Below are 15,445 nucleotides of genomic sequence, written 5' to 3'. Positions count from 1 at the left end.
TGCAAATAAAAGCTTTTATTAGCGATTAAAAGCTAAATTTAGAAAATAAACTACGATGAAAAATTCTCAAAACCAACTCTAAATTTAAGGTTACACATTCAAATGTTGGCTAAGCATAAGTAAATATGAAAAGACGGTGAAAGTTTCTACGCTACTCCCTCCATTAAGAAAATACCAGATTTCTACGGATAAATCTAGATGCTGACTTATTTAGATTCTTGCCTGGAAGTTTTTTTTAAGGAGGAAGCAACCATCTAGCCACTGAACTTATATATTCACTAGAACTATCTTAGTTACAAAATTTGTTAAGGCTAACCAAACAGTTCAGCTTCACCAAAAAAGGGAGGTTGTGGAGCAGGTTTTGGACTGCTCCACAGCTCCACATTATGAGTTAGCTAAAGTGGACTCTTAGTTTAATTGGAGTCATTACCACTATCTTAAAATTACGTCGTAAGTTTTTTAAGAAAACTTTCAAATATAACTATAGTGGTACTAGTCCTAATATGTGCTAACGTTACCACTCAATTTAGTAACACAAATAAGATATCTTAAAATCTTTTAAATACAATTATATAAACATATCATTCGAAGTTGTCTGCCAAAGAAGTATTTGTTACTATGATCATCTAAATAAACTTTAAGCAAATAATAGCAAAAAACCAGTTAATAGTGACTATTGCAGTTTTTCATAATTAATTATATGTTGTCACACATTGTAATTGTAAGTTTTTAAGTTTGGATGGTAATTCCAAAACTTGAAAGCCAAGTCTATACATTAATTCCAGAAACATTACAACAACAAATTGATATAGTAATTTCATAATCACTGCTAGCTCAAGGTTCACGTTACAAGAATAATTTTAATTAAATAATTTATTTACATTATTTAATATAAACACAAAATTTAAACTCTATAAAGCTAACTTTAATAAAAGCTTCTTTATAATAATATCAGTTGCATCGCATGCAACTTTTTGTTTTTTTATATTAAATAAAAATTTGTTTAGTTTGTATATATTAAATAAACAAATCAATTGTGTAACTCTCAAGTAACACGTAATTCAAAGCCTACACTTTTTTGAGTTTAAAAACAAATATCATTATCATTGTGTCTACTTATATTACAAAAAAGAAATTAAAATTAAATATGATCATACAATACATAGCAAATATTTATCTCACGAGTTTCTTTTAGTTCAAACATATACCACATAGTTTCTAACAAAGTGAAATTAACTGAGATATTTCCAATGGTTGTGTTTCACATTCATTATTATTAGTAGGAGGTGGACATATCCTTTCATGATTAAAAAATATTTATCGATATAATTTCATTGTATTGGCATCGTTGTCAGTGTTCTAATTGTGTTTTGCGTCAACTTGTGCTACTGCATTAGTCATGTTAATGTTGTGATTGGACACTAATTCTAAATATAAATACCGTATATTTATCGATATAATTGAAAAATTTATATCTTTATCTTAATATAAAGTCTTTAATATATACAAAGTCATTGCCTTATTCTAATTAGAAAGGTAATACATAGCATATAAAAACTCTATAACTGGTAATATAACTTCTAATTTAAAAAATATTTAATATATAGAAAGTCTGTGTAAGAAAGGTGAGTCAAGGTTAGTCGTTGGATCTTACAAAGATGATTTTAAACATCGAATTTAAAGAATGATAAATGAAGGAGACAAACTGAGTAAAAACGGTTAATGCATTATAGTGTATATAACTAGTTCAACTAGACTATAATTGTATCGTAACAATGTTATAACTTGTATCTGATTTAAATATAAGTATTAAAAACACGCGCCACACACTTTTTCCTTCTTCCGCACAAATCCCAACACTATAGATTTTTTCCCCTCATTGTGCACAATTTTGGACGCGATATAACGGTATAGAAATCAGAAGTTATAATATAATCGGACTATAATCATTCTATAGATAAATTCTTAAGTTTTTCAAAAGAACTACTTGCGATAGGCATTTAGCAATCCCGTCCAAAAAACAAAACAATATGATTAAATGTTTGTTATTTATAAAGTATAACATCAATAATTCTATGTTTGTAATTTGGAGAGGAATACAAGATCAGAGACAACCAAAAGGAAAAGGTTCACGAGAGATCTCTCAACTTAAAGTAGAGTCTATTTGAGGTAACTTAACCCGCAAACCAGAAATGTGTATCCCTAAACTCGTATAAACTATTTAAAAAAGGTTACTTGGCAGTATCAACTCATTTTTTGCATGGTTTTGCTGACGTGACATATTTCCTTCTTTCCTTTCCTTTCATGGCCTTTCTCCGGCGACGACGACTGACTGACTAGGTGCGGGCAACGTTGGTCGGACAGGGTGTAGACGGTGACGTCGGCCCTACACCGGCCGCAATACCTTCCTCCAACGGCGAAGACAACAAGGAGAAGAGTAGTAATGCATCATCGACATCGGCCGCTGCCGTGGCCACACCCCCCTTCCCCCCGCACGACTCCGCCACAAGCCACATCAGTAAATTCGGGTCAAAATAAGTCAACACTAACGAGGGACCTTTTAAAATAGTTTATGTGAGTTTTTAAGGATATACATTTTTGGTTTTTAGGCTAATGGACCTCAAATAGACTAGACGTTAAGTTGAGAGACCTTAAGTTAACTTTTTTCCGTACCAAAATGAGCCTTTCTCTCAGCCCAACTAATGATTTTTTGGGCCGAAATCAAGCGCCTTTTCCCCATGGACAGTTTTGGGCCCAGGATGGCTACCCTGGCCGCCGAGGGTGGCGAGGCGGCGAGCTCCACCGGCGAAGCACTCCCCCCGCCGTGACGGCGGGCGGATCTCCGGCCTCAGGGGTTGCGGCGCGCGGCCAGCCCTCACCTAGCTGGACGAAAGCGGGGGGCGCAGGTTCGTCTCTTCAACTGCGTTATTCCTCTTCCGCTTCCGAATCGAACGTCAACTTCGCGATTTCCCCCTTTTTTTTCCGGGATTAAATCGGCGAGGATAGCGAACGATGTTAGCCTTTCTGGTGGTGAGAGCGAGATGGCGCGTCAGAAGCAACTGTGGATTGGATAGCTAGGGGATGGCTTCACCGTTTTTTCTGATATTTGAGTCCACTTTCCTGGCAACTCTCTGAAGCAGTTGGCCAGGAAATGCGATTATCGTTCTGCTTGATTACCCATTCCATTTTACTGTTAGTTGTAACTACAAGTCGACAACCACACGCTGGTAGCAGCTACTGACGTTTATGCTGCTTTGCTTCCTCTGTACTCCCTCCGTCCTACGAAAAACCAATTTTTCGGTTTCTATATCGAGCATTTGACCACCATCTATCTTATTTTAAAAAATTTCAAGAAATTTAAAAAAAATTCAAGAAATTTTTTTTAATAAGACGAAGAGTTAACCATTGTATGTAAAAACTGAAAAGTTGATTTGTTTTGGGACGGAGAGAGTACTCTTCTTGCGCAGTTTTCTCTAGGAAGACAAACTCGCAACTGGTGTTAAGTTTTCGAAATGCCAACGTTAGGCTCAAGAATCCTCATTGTCTTGTGGGCGCAATAAATTCAATACAAAGAAATTTGGCACAACATATTGTTCAAACGCTGATGCGAAAAAAAAGTAAAATGTGTTTTGGAATAAAAAGGGACATACAGAAACATTAAGCAATCTCAGATCACTATATTAAATGTAATTATTTTCTTGTGGATGTAGATAAATTTAATTAGTGTTAATCGTATCTTTCTGAGCATTGACAATTTCCTTTTAGCAAAGAAGAACTGATGACTATGTGGTTCTACCTTTCTAATGTGATACTTACAGTAATGTTGCATGATGAAACTTCTTCCTCGCTAGGATTTACATTGAAGTAAGCTGGTTGCATAGGCACGGGTATGCTCACATTCTGTGTGTTTAGCATCATGACAACCTGCTCCATAGAAGGTCGACATTCTGCACTTTCTTGAACACATAAAAGGGCAACATGGATACACCTTTCTATCTCTTGATGTTTGTTCCCTGGAGGACAATAAACCAGATCACCCCATTTTCCATCTCTCCAAAGTTGCCAAGCCTATTACCAAGTGATCAAGTAATTAGTTTTTACACTACATTGTAGATATGGCATACAAGTGCAAATCAGGATTTGGGGTGTACTCACAAATGAGATGAGATTGTATAGTTTCCCATTGTGTTGATAGATGTGGGCTGTCCTCTTTCCACTTACTATTTCCAAAATCAACACACCAAAGCTAAACACATCCGACTTGGTCGAGCAAACCCCCTCAAAAGCATACTCGGGAGGTATGTAGCCACTGTGTGATGGAAGCAAAATTGACACATGTCACAGATGCAAAAGAGAGAATTTAAAGATTGCTGATTGGATGCTTACATGCATGCCACTCCTCCCTCAAGACAAACAAAAGAAGACGAAAGAAGCATGTCTCAATACGATATTTACTAAAATGGACGTGTTAGTATGTGCTTACTGTGTACCCACTATTCTGGTGGTATTTGACTCTGCCATATTTGAGTATAATAGTTTGGCCATCCCAAAATCAGATATTTTTGGATTCATTGTACTATCCAAGAGAATGTTACTGGCTTTCAAATCCCGATGAACAACACATAACCTTGAAAAGTTGTGAAGATAAAGAAGCCCTTGCCCTATCCCATCAATTATATGCAGACGTTTTGACCAGCTTAGCTGTGCTCCTTTTACATTATCTGCAGAACATATACAATTATCAACTAAGATTTATAAACTGTAAATAGGATCATATTCAAACACAGACAAAAGAGAGGGCTCACTAAAGATGAAGAAGTCTAGGCTTTTGTTTTCCATATATTCATATACAAGAATCTTTTCTTGATCTCCTTGAGTGCAACATCCCAGCAGTTTGATGAGATTTTTGTGTTGAAGCTTTGCTATAAGTTGAGTTTCATTTTGGAACTCTAGTAAACCTTGTAAAGAACAAATTTCTAGTCTCTTGACTGCTATTTTAAGTCCTCCGCTCAATTGCCCCTAAGATTGATAAAAGAGCAAACATGTTAGTTTTTTTTTCCATCACGCTGCAACTGATTTTACCAAAAGGTTATAAAGGTGCATCGATATGGCCATATTTTCAATAAGAGAAGAAAATGATTAAAATATTCATATTTGGTAACTACCAGAAATGCAATTCAAAAGCAATTTCTTTATTTGGAACAAAATATCAACAACTAAGCATTTACTTATTTTATTAATGGTATATTGAGTAAGAATATGTTTACAATGCAAGCGCATAGCCACCTTATAGACAGGACCAAAGCCACCTTGCCCCAGTTTGTTATCAATTGAGAAATTATTTGTAGCTTCTTTTATCTGGGAGAAATCATACAGGAAAAAGTCCGAATTGGTTCCTTCTGTCCTCCATAGATATATTACAGTTTTTATCACCGAGGACAGCCGTTGTAATTTAGATAATGCTTGTTCTGAAAAACAATAACGATATGTCATGCTTTTGAATCTTGATACATCTGTGAGAAAATAAGCACTGGTGTTATGCAGTTGAAAATGTGAATGCTAAATTGCTAATGCATACCTCTCTGTTGTTGTGTTTTGATCCATACATGAAAAAGCAAACAAGAAAGTGATACTACAAGTATGAACCCTCCAATACTGACCAAGGCTGTGTTCTCGCGTCGAAAAAATGCTTTCTTGCCTTTATGTTCACCTATAAAACCACTGAGTTATAGTTTGCAGTCCCAAAAGGCACATGTTAAGCAAGAGAACCATATTGATGGAACAATGCCAACTACTGAAAAACACCTCCTCACTCAACATGAATTATAAAGAAACTAATTCACAATTTCTTATTGTCAAATTTATCTCCAGCATCATGGCTAGGGAAAACCGGATGGTGGAGCAAGGTATGATTCATCAACTAAAAAGTACAGTGAATCAAGATTTTGTTTGTAGCAATTTACATTAGGATATGTTTAGATAAGGGGCAATTTTCTATCAAAACTTTCCAGAAGGTGCCAAAGAAACTTACCTAATGCAAGCACCCTCTTGTTTGAAATCCAAGTCTCTTTTGGATAAAATGAGTCTAATAATTTCATTTTGCTTATTTTAACCCTCATAGATTGAATACTTGAATGGTCAATAGGATGCAAAATTTTTATGCAATTAACAGAACTATGCAGGGTAACATACTTTTGAGCACATCTAGAAGCAGCATCTTGGTGTCACTGAAGAACTGTGTATCCATCTCATACCGCAGTGTGCACCACACCCCAAGAATGGCCGCTCCCATCTGGGCAGTGCTAATCTTACTCTTCCTGTCTGAGATGATACCATTCAGGCAGTCCATGCATTGCTCTGATGGCATGCTCCTCATGCACTGCACCAGCCCATACACTGTCTGTCCTGTCTCCTCAAATCTCTGTCTGCCTACTGCATACCTCTCTGCTCGACTTACTGCGGCATCAGCAAGTGCACGAAGCACCTTGGTGACAAGATCCTCAAACTCATATTGCTTAGCCACAGAAGCTATCACAGCATTCAGGTTAGTATTCACTGTGCACACCGGCTCTTTGCTGAAGTTGGAGATGAAATTATGGTTGGAGAAGCGTATCTGTGCCTGGTCTTGATCGTAGTAGTAGGCAACATTCTTGTTCTGGGGAAAGTAATAGTTGCCATTTTTGCTGTTGATGGCTGCATCAAGGGCCTCAGTTAGGCCCTTGCGACAGTTGGAGCCATCAGAATCGCCTCGGCAAAACACTGCACCATAGATTTTATCAGGGCCTGTGCCAGCCATGCCAGTAGCTGAGTGTAACTCTGTGGCAGTAGCAATCAGTGTTGCAGCGAGGGAGATAAGATTGGATCTGTAGGTGCTATTTGGCATGTACATGGCGCCATTATAATCACTGCAGAGTTCCTGGGCAGCCGACAGAACTGAGCTCGAGATGAAGAGAACTAGGAGAGAGAACAGCAGCATACCTGACTTGAATTCAATGGCAGTATGTCATGGAGGAGTAGCAAACACCATCTTCTCTTTGTCTACCATGAGGTAATGGGATATAAGGCTTAAACTTTGACTACACTTGTATAAGGCTTATACTAGAGTGAAAAGGACTTGCAGGTTAGACATCCTTGAACAGGATTTAGCTGATGGTCAAGGTGTGAACCTGTCATGTGGGGAAAGGATTATTCCAGGAGGCATGGCATCAGGGTCAACTGGAACAAGTCAACAAGATTCTGGCAGAGCAATCATGTCCGATATGAGGCAGTAGCTATCAATACAGCTGCATTGGTTTAATACTATTTCAATCTGTTAGCCAAGGTGGTGTTTAAATTGAGAAAATTTTTGAGAGAAGTGTCACGTCAAATGTTTGACCGGATATCGGAAGGGGTTTTCAGACACGAATGAAAAAACGAATTTCACGGCTAGCCTAGAAACCGCGAGACAAATCTTTTGAGCCTAATTAATCTATCATTAGCACATGTTGGTTACTGTAGCACTTATGGCTAATCATGGGCTAATTAGGCTCAAAAAATTCGTCTTAAGATTTCTTTTATAACTGTGCAATTAGTTTTTTGATTCATCTATGTTTAATGCTTTATTTAGATGTCCAAAAATTTGATGTGATATTTTTAGAAAAAAATTTGGGAACTAAACAAGGCCTAAATATTAGATTACAGATTTATTGGTCATTGGTTGGATAGATTTTCTTGATAGGGCTTGCTTATCCTGTAAGATGGGTATGCTGCGGTCTTTATTTCAGATTAAGCAAAGGGTAATGTATGTCCCCACTAGTGTTATCTCTTCTTGGCCTATCAACCCTATGAATAGTTGTCTTTTCTGGTAATCTGGAATTGTCAGTTTCATGTTAGCAGGTCTATGCTAACACTTCATTGCTTTGAAAACAAAAGGAAAATGAATGTCTCGTGATTCTGAACTTCGTAAGAGCAAGTTCAAAAGTATAGCTAACTATTAGCTTTTAAATTATCTATAACTAATCTAATAGTTAATTCATACAATAGTTACCTACAAACATGTACTACACTATTAATATATGGTTCCACATACATTGGGTTTTGGGTTTTGTTTTGTAGCTGGCTATAAATCTATAGTTCATTGTTATTCTCTCTTATTTTATCTCCTTAAAATATATTTATAATTGTTTATAGTCTACTACTATACATGCTCTAATAGGATAACATAGGAATTGTTGCTGCATATGGAACTGCAAGGAGTGGTGAGGAACAATAGACAACTACTAGTAATATTCTATCTAATTAATCAACCTGATAAGGCCAGTACCATTAGCCCGCGTATATGAATTATGAGCAATTTTACTATCACTGTACCTCTTCAGTATGCGAAAATATCATATTTTTAGAGTAAAATTTATATCTCCAGATGACTTATACCTTGAGATATCAAAATTACTTAAAAATTTTGGGGCTTTTTTAACATCCTTGAAAAAGTATCTCAAAGCATTAGAATTTTGTACTAAAGTTTTTGGTATCTTAAGGTACTTTTCAAGAATGATAAAAAAACTCAAATTTTAATACATTAAGGTAATTTATCAAGAATGGTAAAATTAACCGTAAATTATACATCTATATTGTACTATCTACCATCAATAGCAGTTATGTTTATGTCATTTCTGCTGCATGATGCATTCACGTCTCTTGACACGTCTACTCTGACATGTGAGTAAGCTGGTTTCTTTGGTTCTGGTATGGTGATGTTATCACTGCTAAGCATTACAACAACATCGGACATAGTGGGACGCTCAACTGCTTTCTCTTGAACACACATTAGTGCTACCATGAGACATCTCATCATGTCTCCTTGTCCATATTCATCACCAAATGATTCATCAACGAACTCATACCATCTTCCATCTTTCCACATTCCCCATGCCTGAAAAAGAATTAGCAGGTATGATGTTAAGGATATCCATATCTTTCTGCAATACAAACTCAAATCCAATAAAACAGGACAAGGAAGGGAAAACATCCCTATGATTTGTGGGGAAAAAACTGGGCGATGACCCACAACCAGCCACTAATATTAAAAAAAAATCTGAGGATCTGTTCAATTTTCTTTTGGAGAAAAATGTTTGTTCTGCCAGTTCTAAAGATTATCTGTTCCTTACATATTCAAGAAGATTCTGAAATTCTCCATAGTGCTGAAACCCTGCGCTCCTCCTTCCACTCATAATTTCAAGAAGCAGGACACCGAAACTGAAAACATCTGATTTGATTGAGAGAAGGCCCTCAGATGCATATTCAGGTGCCATGTAACCACTGGGAAGATGGCAATGTGTAGAGTCAGAAAGCAAATGTGTAGGTAGAAACTTTAGTAACTAACATAACTAGTTTTTTATTTTCTCTTACAATGTTCCCACAAGTCTGCTTGCTTTTGCTTGAGAGGCATCCAATGGGAATATCCTTGCCATCCCAAAATCAGAAATTTTAGGGTTTAACTCAGAGTCCAACAGAATGTTACTTGCTTTCACGTCCCTATGGATTATCCGTATTCGTGAATGCTTGTGAAGGTATAGAAGCCCCTGAGCTATTCCTTCAACTATTTTTGTCCGTATTTTCCAGCTTAGTGATGCCCGTTTGATAGGATCTGCAAGCAATATAATGCAAGCTCAAGGGTTAATACGAAAGTGCTACAAAAGAGAGTGAATAGCTATGCAGGAAAACATGCCAAAAATGAAGTGATCCAAGCTTTTGTTGGGAAGGTATTCGTAGATCAGTATCTTCTGTTCCTCATGAACACAACAGCCAAGCAGCCTAACAAGGTTTTTGTGCTGAAGTTTTGCTACGAGCTGGATCTCATTTTTGAACTCCACTAGACCTTGTCTTGACCGTGCAGCGAGCTTTTTTATTGCTAACTCTTGTCCATCAGGGAACACTCCCTGTAAAATCATCAATCACCCTACATATCCCATCACCATTAATTAATTATATGTGATAATTGTACTAGAAAATACCTTGTAAACAGGGCCAAAGCCTCCCTCTCCTAATATGTTGCTGGCTGAGAAGTTGTTTGTGGCATCAACAATCTGATTAAAATCATACAAGGAGAACTCTGAACCAGAATCTTCTCTCTTCCAAAGTCTCATTACTTCATCCATGTTTGTGGTCTGTTCCATTGAGTTTATAATTGCTAGATGCACATCTTTCCATTAGTTATTGCATGATACTGAAATAAGTGCTAGATGCTATCTCCGGTAAAGCATGAGCTGTTATTCATTTGCTTACCTCTTTTTTGCTTTCTTCTGATGCTTAGGAACCAGAAAAACAGGCGTGTACAGACGATGGAAAGAGAGTAAACTGTGGCAACGATCATGGTTGCATGTCCCTTCTTTTGCCCTGAACAAGGGAGACTGATGTTTTACATGGAATGAACGAATCAGTTATGCACTATGCACTCAAATATTCTACTCCTGAATTTTTCTTTAGATGGGGTGTGCTTCAGCGATAGATTCATATGTTTTGTGGCCAAATTGATCAGCTAAACTGAAAGCCAAAAGGATACAGGTACCTGAAAGAAGAAATACATTACCTTAAAGAACAGAACTAGTGTTATTTGGTTTATCTAGCATTCCATGGTCCAACTGTCAACTCTGAGGACAGAATTCGAGGTTTATGGCAAGTGGTATTTAATGTTATTTTCTCACGGTATCAAATTTTAGTGTAAAACTTTGGCACCTTGAGATACTTTTACATTAAAAAATATGGTTACTCGAGGTAACTTGACAGTAAATTTGCCTTTGTGACAAATCCAATAGTTTTTAGTTAGGATAACACGGCAAATGAAATCTTCAGATCACTTTATCTTTGTATTGATTTTAAGGTAAGGTGAAGGATTTGAAATTTTTGTACAACCTATGCTTAATTAGGACTATTAGTAGTAATGAACTTGCCTGTGGCGGTAAAGAACTGGTTGTCCGACTCGTACCGCAGCGAACACCTCACGCCATGGATTGCGCCGCCCATCTCGCCGCCGCCGATCTTCTTCCGCCTCTCCGCGATGACGCCGTCCAGGCAAGCCCGGCAGCGCTCCGGCGGCATGTCCCGCGTGCACTGCACCAGCCCGTACACCGTCCGGTCCCTCTCCTGGGACGGCCACCGCGCCTCGTCCGCGGCGTACCTCTCTGGCTGCCTCGCCGCGGCGTCGGCGAGCGCTCCCAGAAGCTCGCCGACGACCCCCTCGAACCGCGCGGCGTCGTTGGCCGGCACGAGGTTCAGGTTGGTGAAGTCGACCCATTCTGGCGAGTTGCTGAAGGCGGAGAGGAAGTCCTGGTCGGAGAAGCGAAGGTGGTACAGCTCGTCGTAGAGCGCGACGTCCCTGCGGAGCGCGCACACGGTGGCGCCGCTGCCGGAGCTGTTGACGACGCGGTCGAAGGCCTCTCGGAGGCGCCTGCCGCAGTCGGCGCCCGTGGAGTCGCCTCGGCAGAGCACGGCGCCGTAGACCCTGTCGGAGCCCGTGCCGACGGCGCCCGTAGCCGAGTGTAGCTCGGTGGCTCCGGCGACGAGCGAAACGGCGAGGGAACCCAGGTTCGTCATGTAGGTGCCATTCGCCGTGTACGTGGCGTTGTCGTCGCTGCAGAACCACCGGTCGGCGGCCGCCGGTGACGGCGGCGGCGAGGAGAGGAGAAGAATCAGGAGAGCTGCAAGCATCGCGGCGGTCGAGTATACTAGTCTTCGTCTTGCCGTGTTCTGGCCGTTCTATTGGAAATTTGTTGTGAATTTTTGCAGTTCTATTGTACACTGCCATTATTAATTCAAGCAAATTCGGCCTGGCCCGTAGGTGCGTTTAAATTTGGCCTGTCAATGAACCTAAATCCAGCCCGCTTTTCCTGTTCATGTAAATCCAGCCCACGAGTGCTTGTAAATTTGGCCCGCAAGTGCATTTAATTCCGGCTCGTAGTGCGTAGCAATTCGGCCCGTGACGCGAATGATTTCAGCCCATATATACGTGTCACTTCAGCCCGTGAATACTAGGCCCATGTAAATTTGGCTGTGCGCGCGGATATTTCGGGTTTCGGCCATAATTTGACACAAAATTCAGCCCATGGTGCGAGTGATTTAAGCCCATACATGTGCATATAAATTCGGCCCTAAATACTGCGTTAGCTTGGGCTGTGACTGAATAATTCTGGCCCATGAGTGCGAGGAATTCGGCCTGTCAGTGCGCATCAATTTTGACTTATTTCGGCCATGAGTGCGAGTAATTTTAGCCCATCGTGATTTTGAAATTCGGCCTGTAAGCTAAAGTTCCGTGGGCTGAAAGTGGACCCAACTGTCCACAGACCATAAAAAGGCCTAGACCATTAGCGGGCTGAATTCGTTGACGGAAAAGACGTAGGCCGAATTCGTATATGAACCGTATGCGGACTGTTTACCATGGGGCAGGCCGGCCCAATTTCTTGACTTCTTTACCAGGGTTGCCGCTTTCTCTGGGCCTTTTTCGGTCGGCCCATTTTATATTATGGGCTGAATTGTCCAAGTATAGGGGTTAGCCCAATCGTTGCCTGAATTCGTTGAAGTGAAAGAGGTCGGCCGAATTCGTTCGAGTTACGAGGTGGGCCATATTTTCTCTAGTTGGTGGGCTGACAGTGTCCAAATGTTGATATGGGCCAATTAGTTCCAGGGCTCTCAGACAGTCAGACAGCATGATATGATGATACAATAATACTTCTATTCAATCCTCGTGATCGGTGCGTTCCATTTCACCATGAGAAGGGGTTAATAGTAGTTCGCATCTATTAACAAAGAGAGACTTCACCCTTGCAAATTGAAAAAGATTAACTCAAAATGACGGTATTCGTGTGCACAACTGAAAAAACAAAATTGAATGGTCGTTGGCCTTATACTCACTTTGCTTTTTATTTGACATTATTAACTGTTTTTTATTTAACATTATTAACTTTTAAATGTACATTTGACTATTCAGATTATTCATACTTACTTTTCTCTATTATTATAAAAAGACATAAGGTTTTCACCGTCCGTCACCGTATCACGCACGATACAAATTACATAACATCTATAAAGAATTGCTCCATGTCCCAGTGGATAGGGCGTATTTCTTCAAACGTTTGGTGCTGTATTTGATTCCCAGTAACGTCGTTTTTTATTTGTTTTTTTTTTCAGCGCCAGCCAGCTTGTTCAAAGTGAGATCGATTATGCTTTTTTGTTGTTGTTGTTTGTTTATAATATCTTGTAGCCTTGTCTAAATTCGTTTATTAATGAATGTATTTAATTTATATATATATCTAGATTTATTAGCACCTATATAAATCTAGACAATGCTGGAAAATCTTATATTGCGAAACAGAGGAGTATGTCTTTTGTCTAAGATATATCAAGACAGTAGATTGAAAATTTTAAAATCAAAAATTTGTCACCTACATAAATTTCCGCTGTTTTAGAATTGCACGATATATAAACCGGAGAAGAATAGCTTGTATGAGTCAACCGGAAATTTATTTTATTTATTAATTATTTATGTAATTAATAATTATATAGTACTTTTTAATAAGAAAAATAATCAAATATAAATCCAAAAGTCAACGATGTCAAGTATAAAAAAACTAGATGTACTTAGTATAGCTCTTAGATTTTCATTTTATGTACACATGTTGTTCTTGCTTGTCTTTCCCCTTGTGTTGAGATTCACATCTATTCATCTCTAGAACCTCAACAGCAGTTATTTGCCCCCGTAGGTTCCTTTTTTTTTTTTTTGATGAGCCGTAGGTTCTCTCAGACGGCGTGATACTGCCATCACAACTAATGCCGTTATTGATTCAAGTTAATTCGACCTGGTCCGTAGATGCGTTTCGATTAGGCCTGTTAATGAACCTAAATCCCGTCCGCTTTTCCTGTTCGTGTAAATCCAGCCCATCTGTGCTTGTTAATCCAGCCGTAGCTTGGGCTGTTACTGAATAATTCTGGCCCGTGAGTCCGCGGAATTCGGCCTGTCAGTGCACATCACTTTTGACCTTGAGCTCGAACTATTTCGGCCCATTAGTTCGAGTAATTTTAGCCCATCTAAAGTTCCGTGGGCCACAAGTAGACCCAACTGTCCAAAGACCATAAATAGGCCTAGACCATCAGCGGGCTGAATTCGTTGACGGAAAAGACGTAGGCCGAATTCGTATATGAGCCGTATATGGACTATTTACCATGGGCCTGTCCGGCCCAATTTCTTGACTTCCTTTTAGGCGTTGCTGTTTTCTCTGGGCCTTTTTCGATCAGCCCATTTTGTAATATGGGCTGAATTGTCCAACTACAGAACTTGGCCCAATCGTTGGGTTTCATTGAGGTGAAAGAGGTGGGCCGAATTTGTTCGACTTCGAAGGTGGACCATATTTTCTCTAGTTGATGGGCCAATTAGTTGCAGGGCTCTCTCAGACAACAACGTGATTGACACTCCTATTCAATCCTCGTGCTCGATGTGTTCCATTTCACCTTGAAAAAGCGTTAATATTAGTGGAAGAGGTTTTCGGACAAGAATGGAAAAACGATTTCATGTCTCGCCTCGAAACCACGGGACGGATCTTGTAAGTCTAATAAATCCGTCATTAGCATATGTGGGTTATTGTATTACTTATGGCATGGAGTAAGCAGGCTCAAAAGATTCGTTTTACGATTTCCCCCTGAACAGTGCAATTAGTTTTTTATCTATGTTTAATGCTTTATTTAATTGTACAAAGATTCGATATGATGTTTTTGGAAAAAATAAGAACTAAACGGGCCCTAACAAAGAACGACTTCATCCTTGCCAAAAAAGTTTCAGATTTAGTCAAAATGATGAGATTTGTGTGCACAACTGAAAAAACAAAATCGAATGGTCCTGACCTTGTACTCAATTTTTTTTGTCATCGTTAACAAAGGTACGTTTGATTATTTATCTTTTTTAAAATTATCGTACAAGTGTGGCAAAATATTTATTTTTTGTTAAAATGAATATAAAAATAAAAGAATTCAGAAATTTGTTGTGAATTTTTGCATTTCTATTATGCGTACTGCCATTATTAATTCAAGTTAATTCGGCCTGGCCCGTAGGTGCGTTTAGATTTGGCCTGCTATTGAACCTAAATCCAGCCCAGTTTTCCTGTTCATTTAAATCCAGTCCATGCGTGCTTGTAAATTTGGCCCGTAAATGCATTTAACTCCGGCTCGTAATGCCCGGAAATTAGGCCCGTGACTGCGAGTGATTTCAACCCATATATGCGTGTAACATCGGCCCGTGAATACCATCATATTCGGCCCATAAAATTTCTTCCCGTAAATTTCGCGGTTTCGGCCATAATTTGACCCAAAATTCAGCCCGTGGTGCGAGTGATTTAAGTCCATACACACACACACACATACACACACACACACACACACACACACACACACACACATATATATATATAAATTCGGCCCTAAA

The 15,445-nt window shown here is 39.1% G+C and overlaps 2 protein-coding genes across 2 annotated transcripts; both read right to left on the bottom strand.

Annotated features, from left to right (window-relative positions):
- Window positions 1-3,560: 3,560 nt before the first annotated feature.
- Window positions 3,561-7,134, bottom strand: LOC102713099 (cysteine-rich receptor-like protein kinase 19). The gene is made up of 7 exons (XM_006657729.3): window positions 6,193-7,134; window positions 5,579-5,710; window positions 5,287-5,468; window positions 4,806-5,019; window positions 4,484-4,721; window positions 4,156-4,309; window positions 3,561-4,068 (listed from the first exon to the last, which is right to left on the bottom strand). Exons 1-7 carry the CDS (start codon window positions 6,974-6,976, stop codon window positions 3,793-3,795), a joined length of 1,980 nt encoding a protein of 659 aa, XP_006657792.1. The 5' UTR covers window positions 6,977-7,134; the 3' UTR covers window positions 3,561-3,792.
- A 1,451-nt stretch (window positions 7,135-8,585) lies between these two features.
- On the bottom strand, window positions 8,586-11,697 carry LOC102712827 (cysteine-rich receptor-like protein kinase 15). Its single transcript, XM_015839698.2, has 7 exons — window positions 10,929-11,697; window positions 10,264-10,374; window positions 9,993-10,168; window positions 9,707-9,917; window positions 9,388-9,625; window positions 9,147-9,297; window positions 8,586-8,911 (listed from the first exon to the last, which is right to left on the bottom strand). The coding sequence occupies exons 1-7, from the start codon at window positions 11,683-11,685 to the stop codon at window positions 8,615-8,617; spliced, it is 1,941 nt and encodes a 646-aa protein (XP_015695184.1). The 5' UTR covers window positions 11,686-11,697; the 3' UTR covers window positions 8,586-8,614.
- Window positions 11,698-15,445: the final 3,748 nt, after the last annotated feature.

Source organism: Oryza brachyantha, chromosome 7 (genome assembly GCF_000231095.2).
Source record: "Oryza brachyantha chromosome 7, ObraRS2, whole genome shotgun sequence".
Lineage (NCBI taxonomy): Eukaryota > Viridiplantae > Streptophyta > Magnoliopsida > Poales > Poaceae > Oryza > Oryza brachyantha.
The sequence above is the reverse complement of the archived record's forward strand: the minus strand, read 5'-3'. Positions and strand labels throughout refer to the sequence as shown.

Coding starts and splice junctions, on each gene's coding strand:
- LOC102712827 (XM_015839698.2), bottom strand. CDS start 11,685: ATGCTTGCAGCTCTCCTGATTCTTCTCCTCTCCTCGCCGCCGCCGTCA. Junction 10,375..10,928: donor CCAGTTCTTTACCGCCACAG/GCAAGTTCATTA, acceptor TCCCTTGTTCAG/GGCAAAAGAAGGGACATGCA. Junction 9,298..9,387: donor AGCAGACTTGTGGGAACATT/GTAAGAGAAAAT, acceptor CCATCTTCCCAG/TGGTTACATGGCACCTGAAT.
- LOC102713099 (XM_006657729.3), bottom strand. CDS start 6,976: ATGCTGCTGTTCTCTCTCCTAGTTCTCTTCATCTCGAGCTCAGTTCTG. Junction 5,020..5,286: donor GCTTTGGTCCTGTCTATAAG/GTGGCTATGCGC, acceptor TATCAATCTTAG/GGGCAATTGAGCGGAGGACT. Junction 4,069..4,155: donor TATACAATCTCATCTCATTT/GTGAGTACACCC, acceptor ACTTGGTAATAG/GCTTGGCAACTTTGGAGAGA.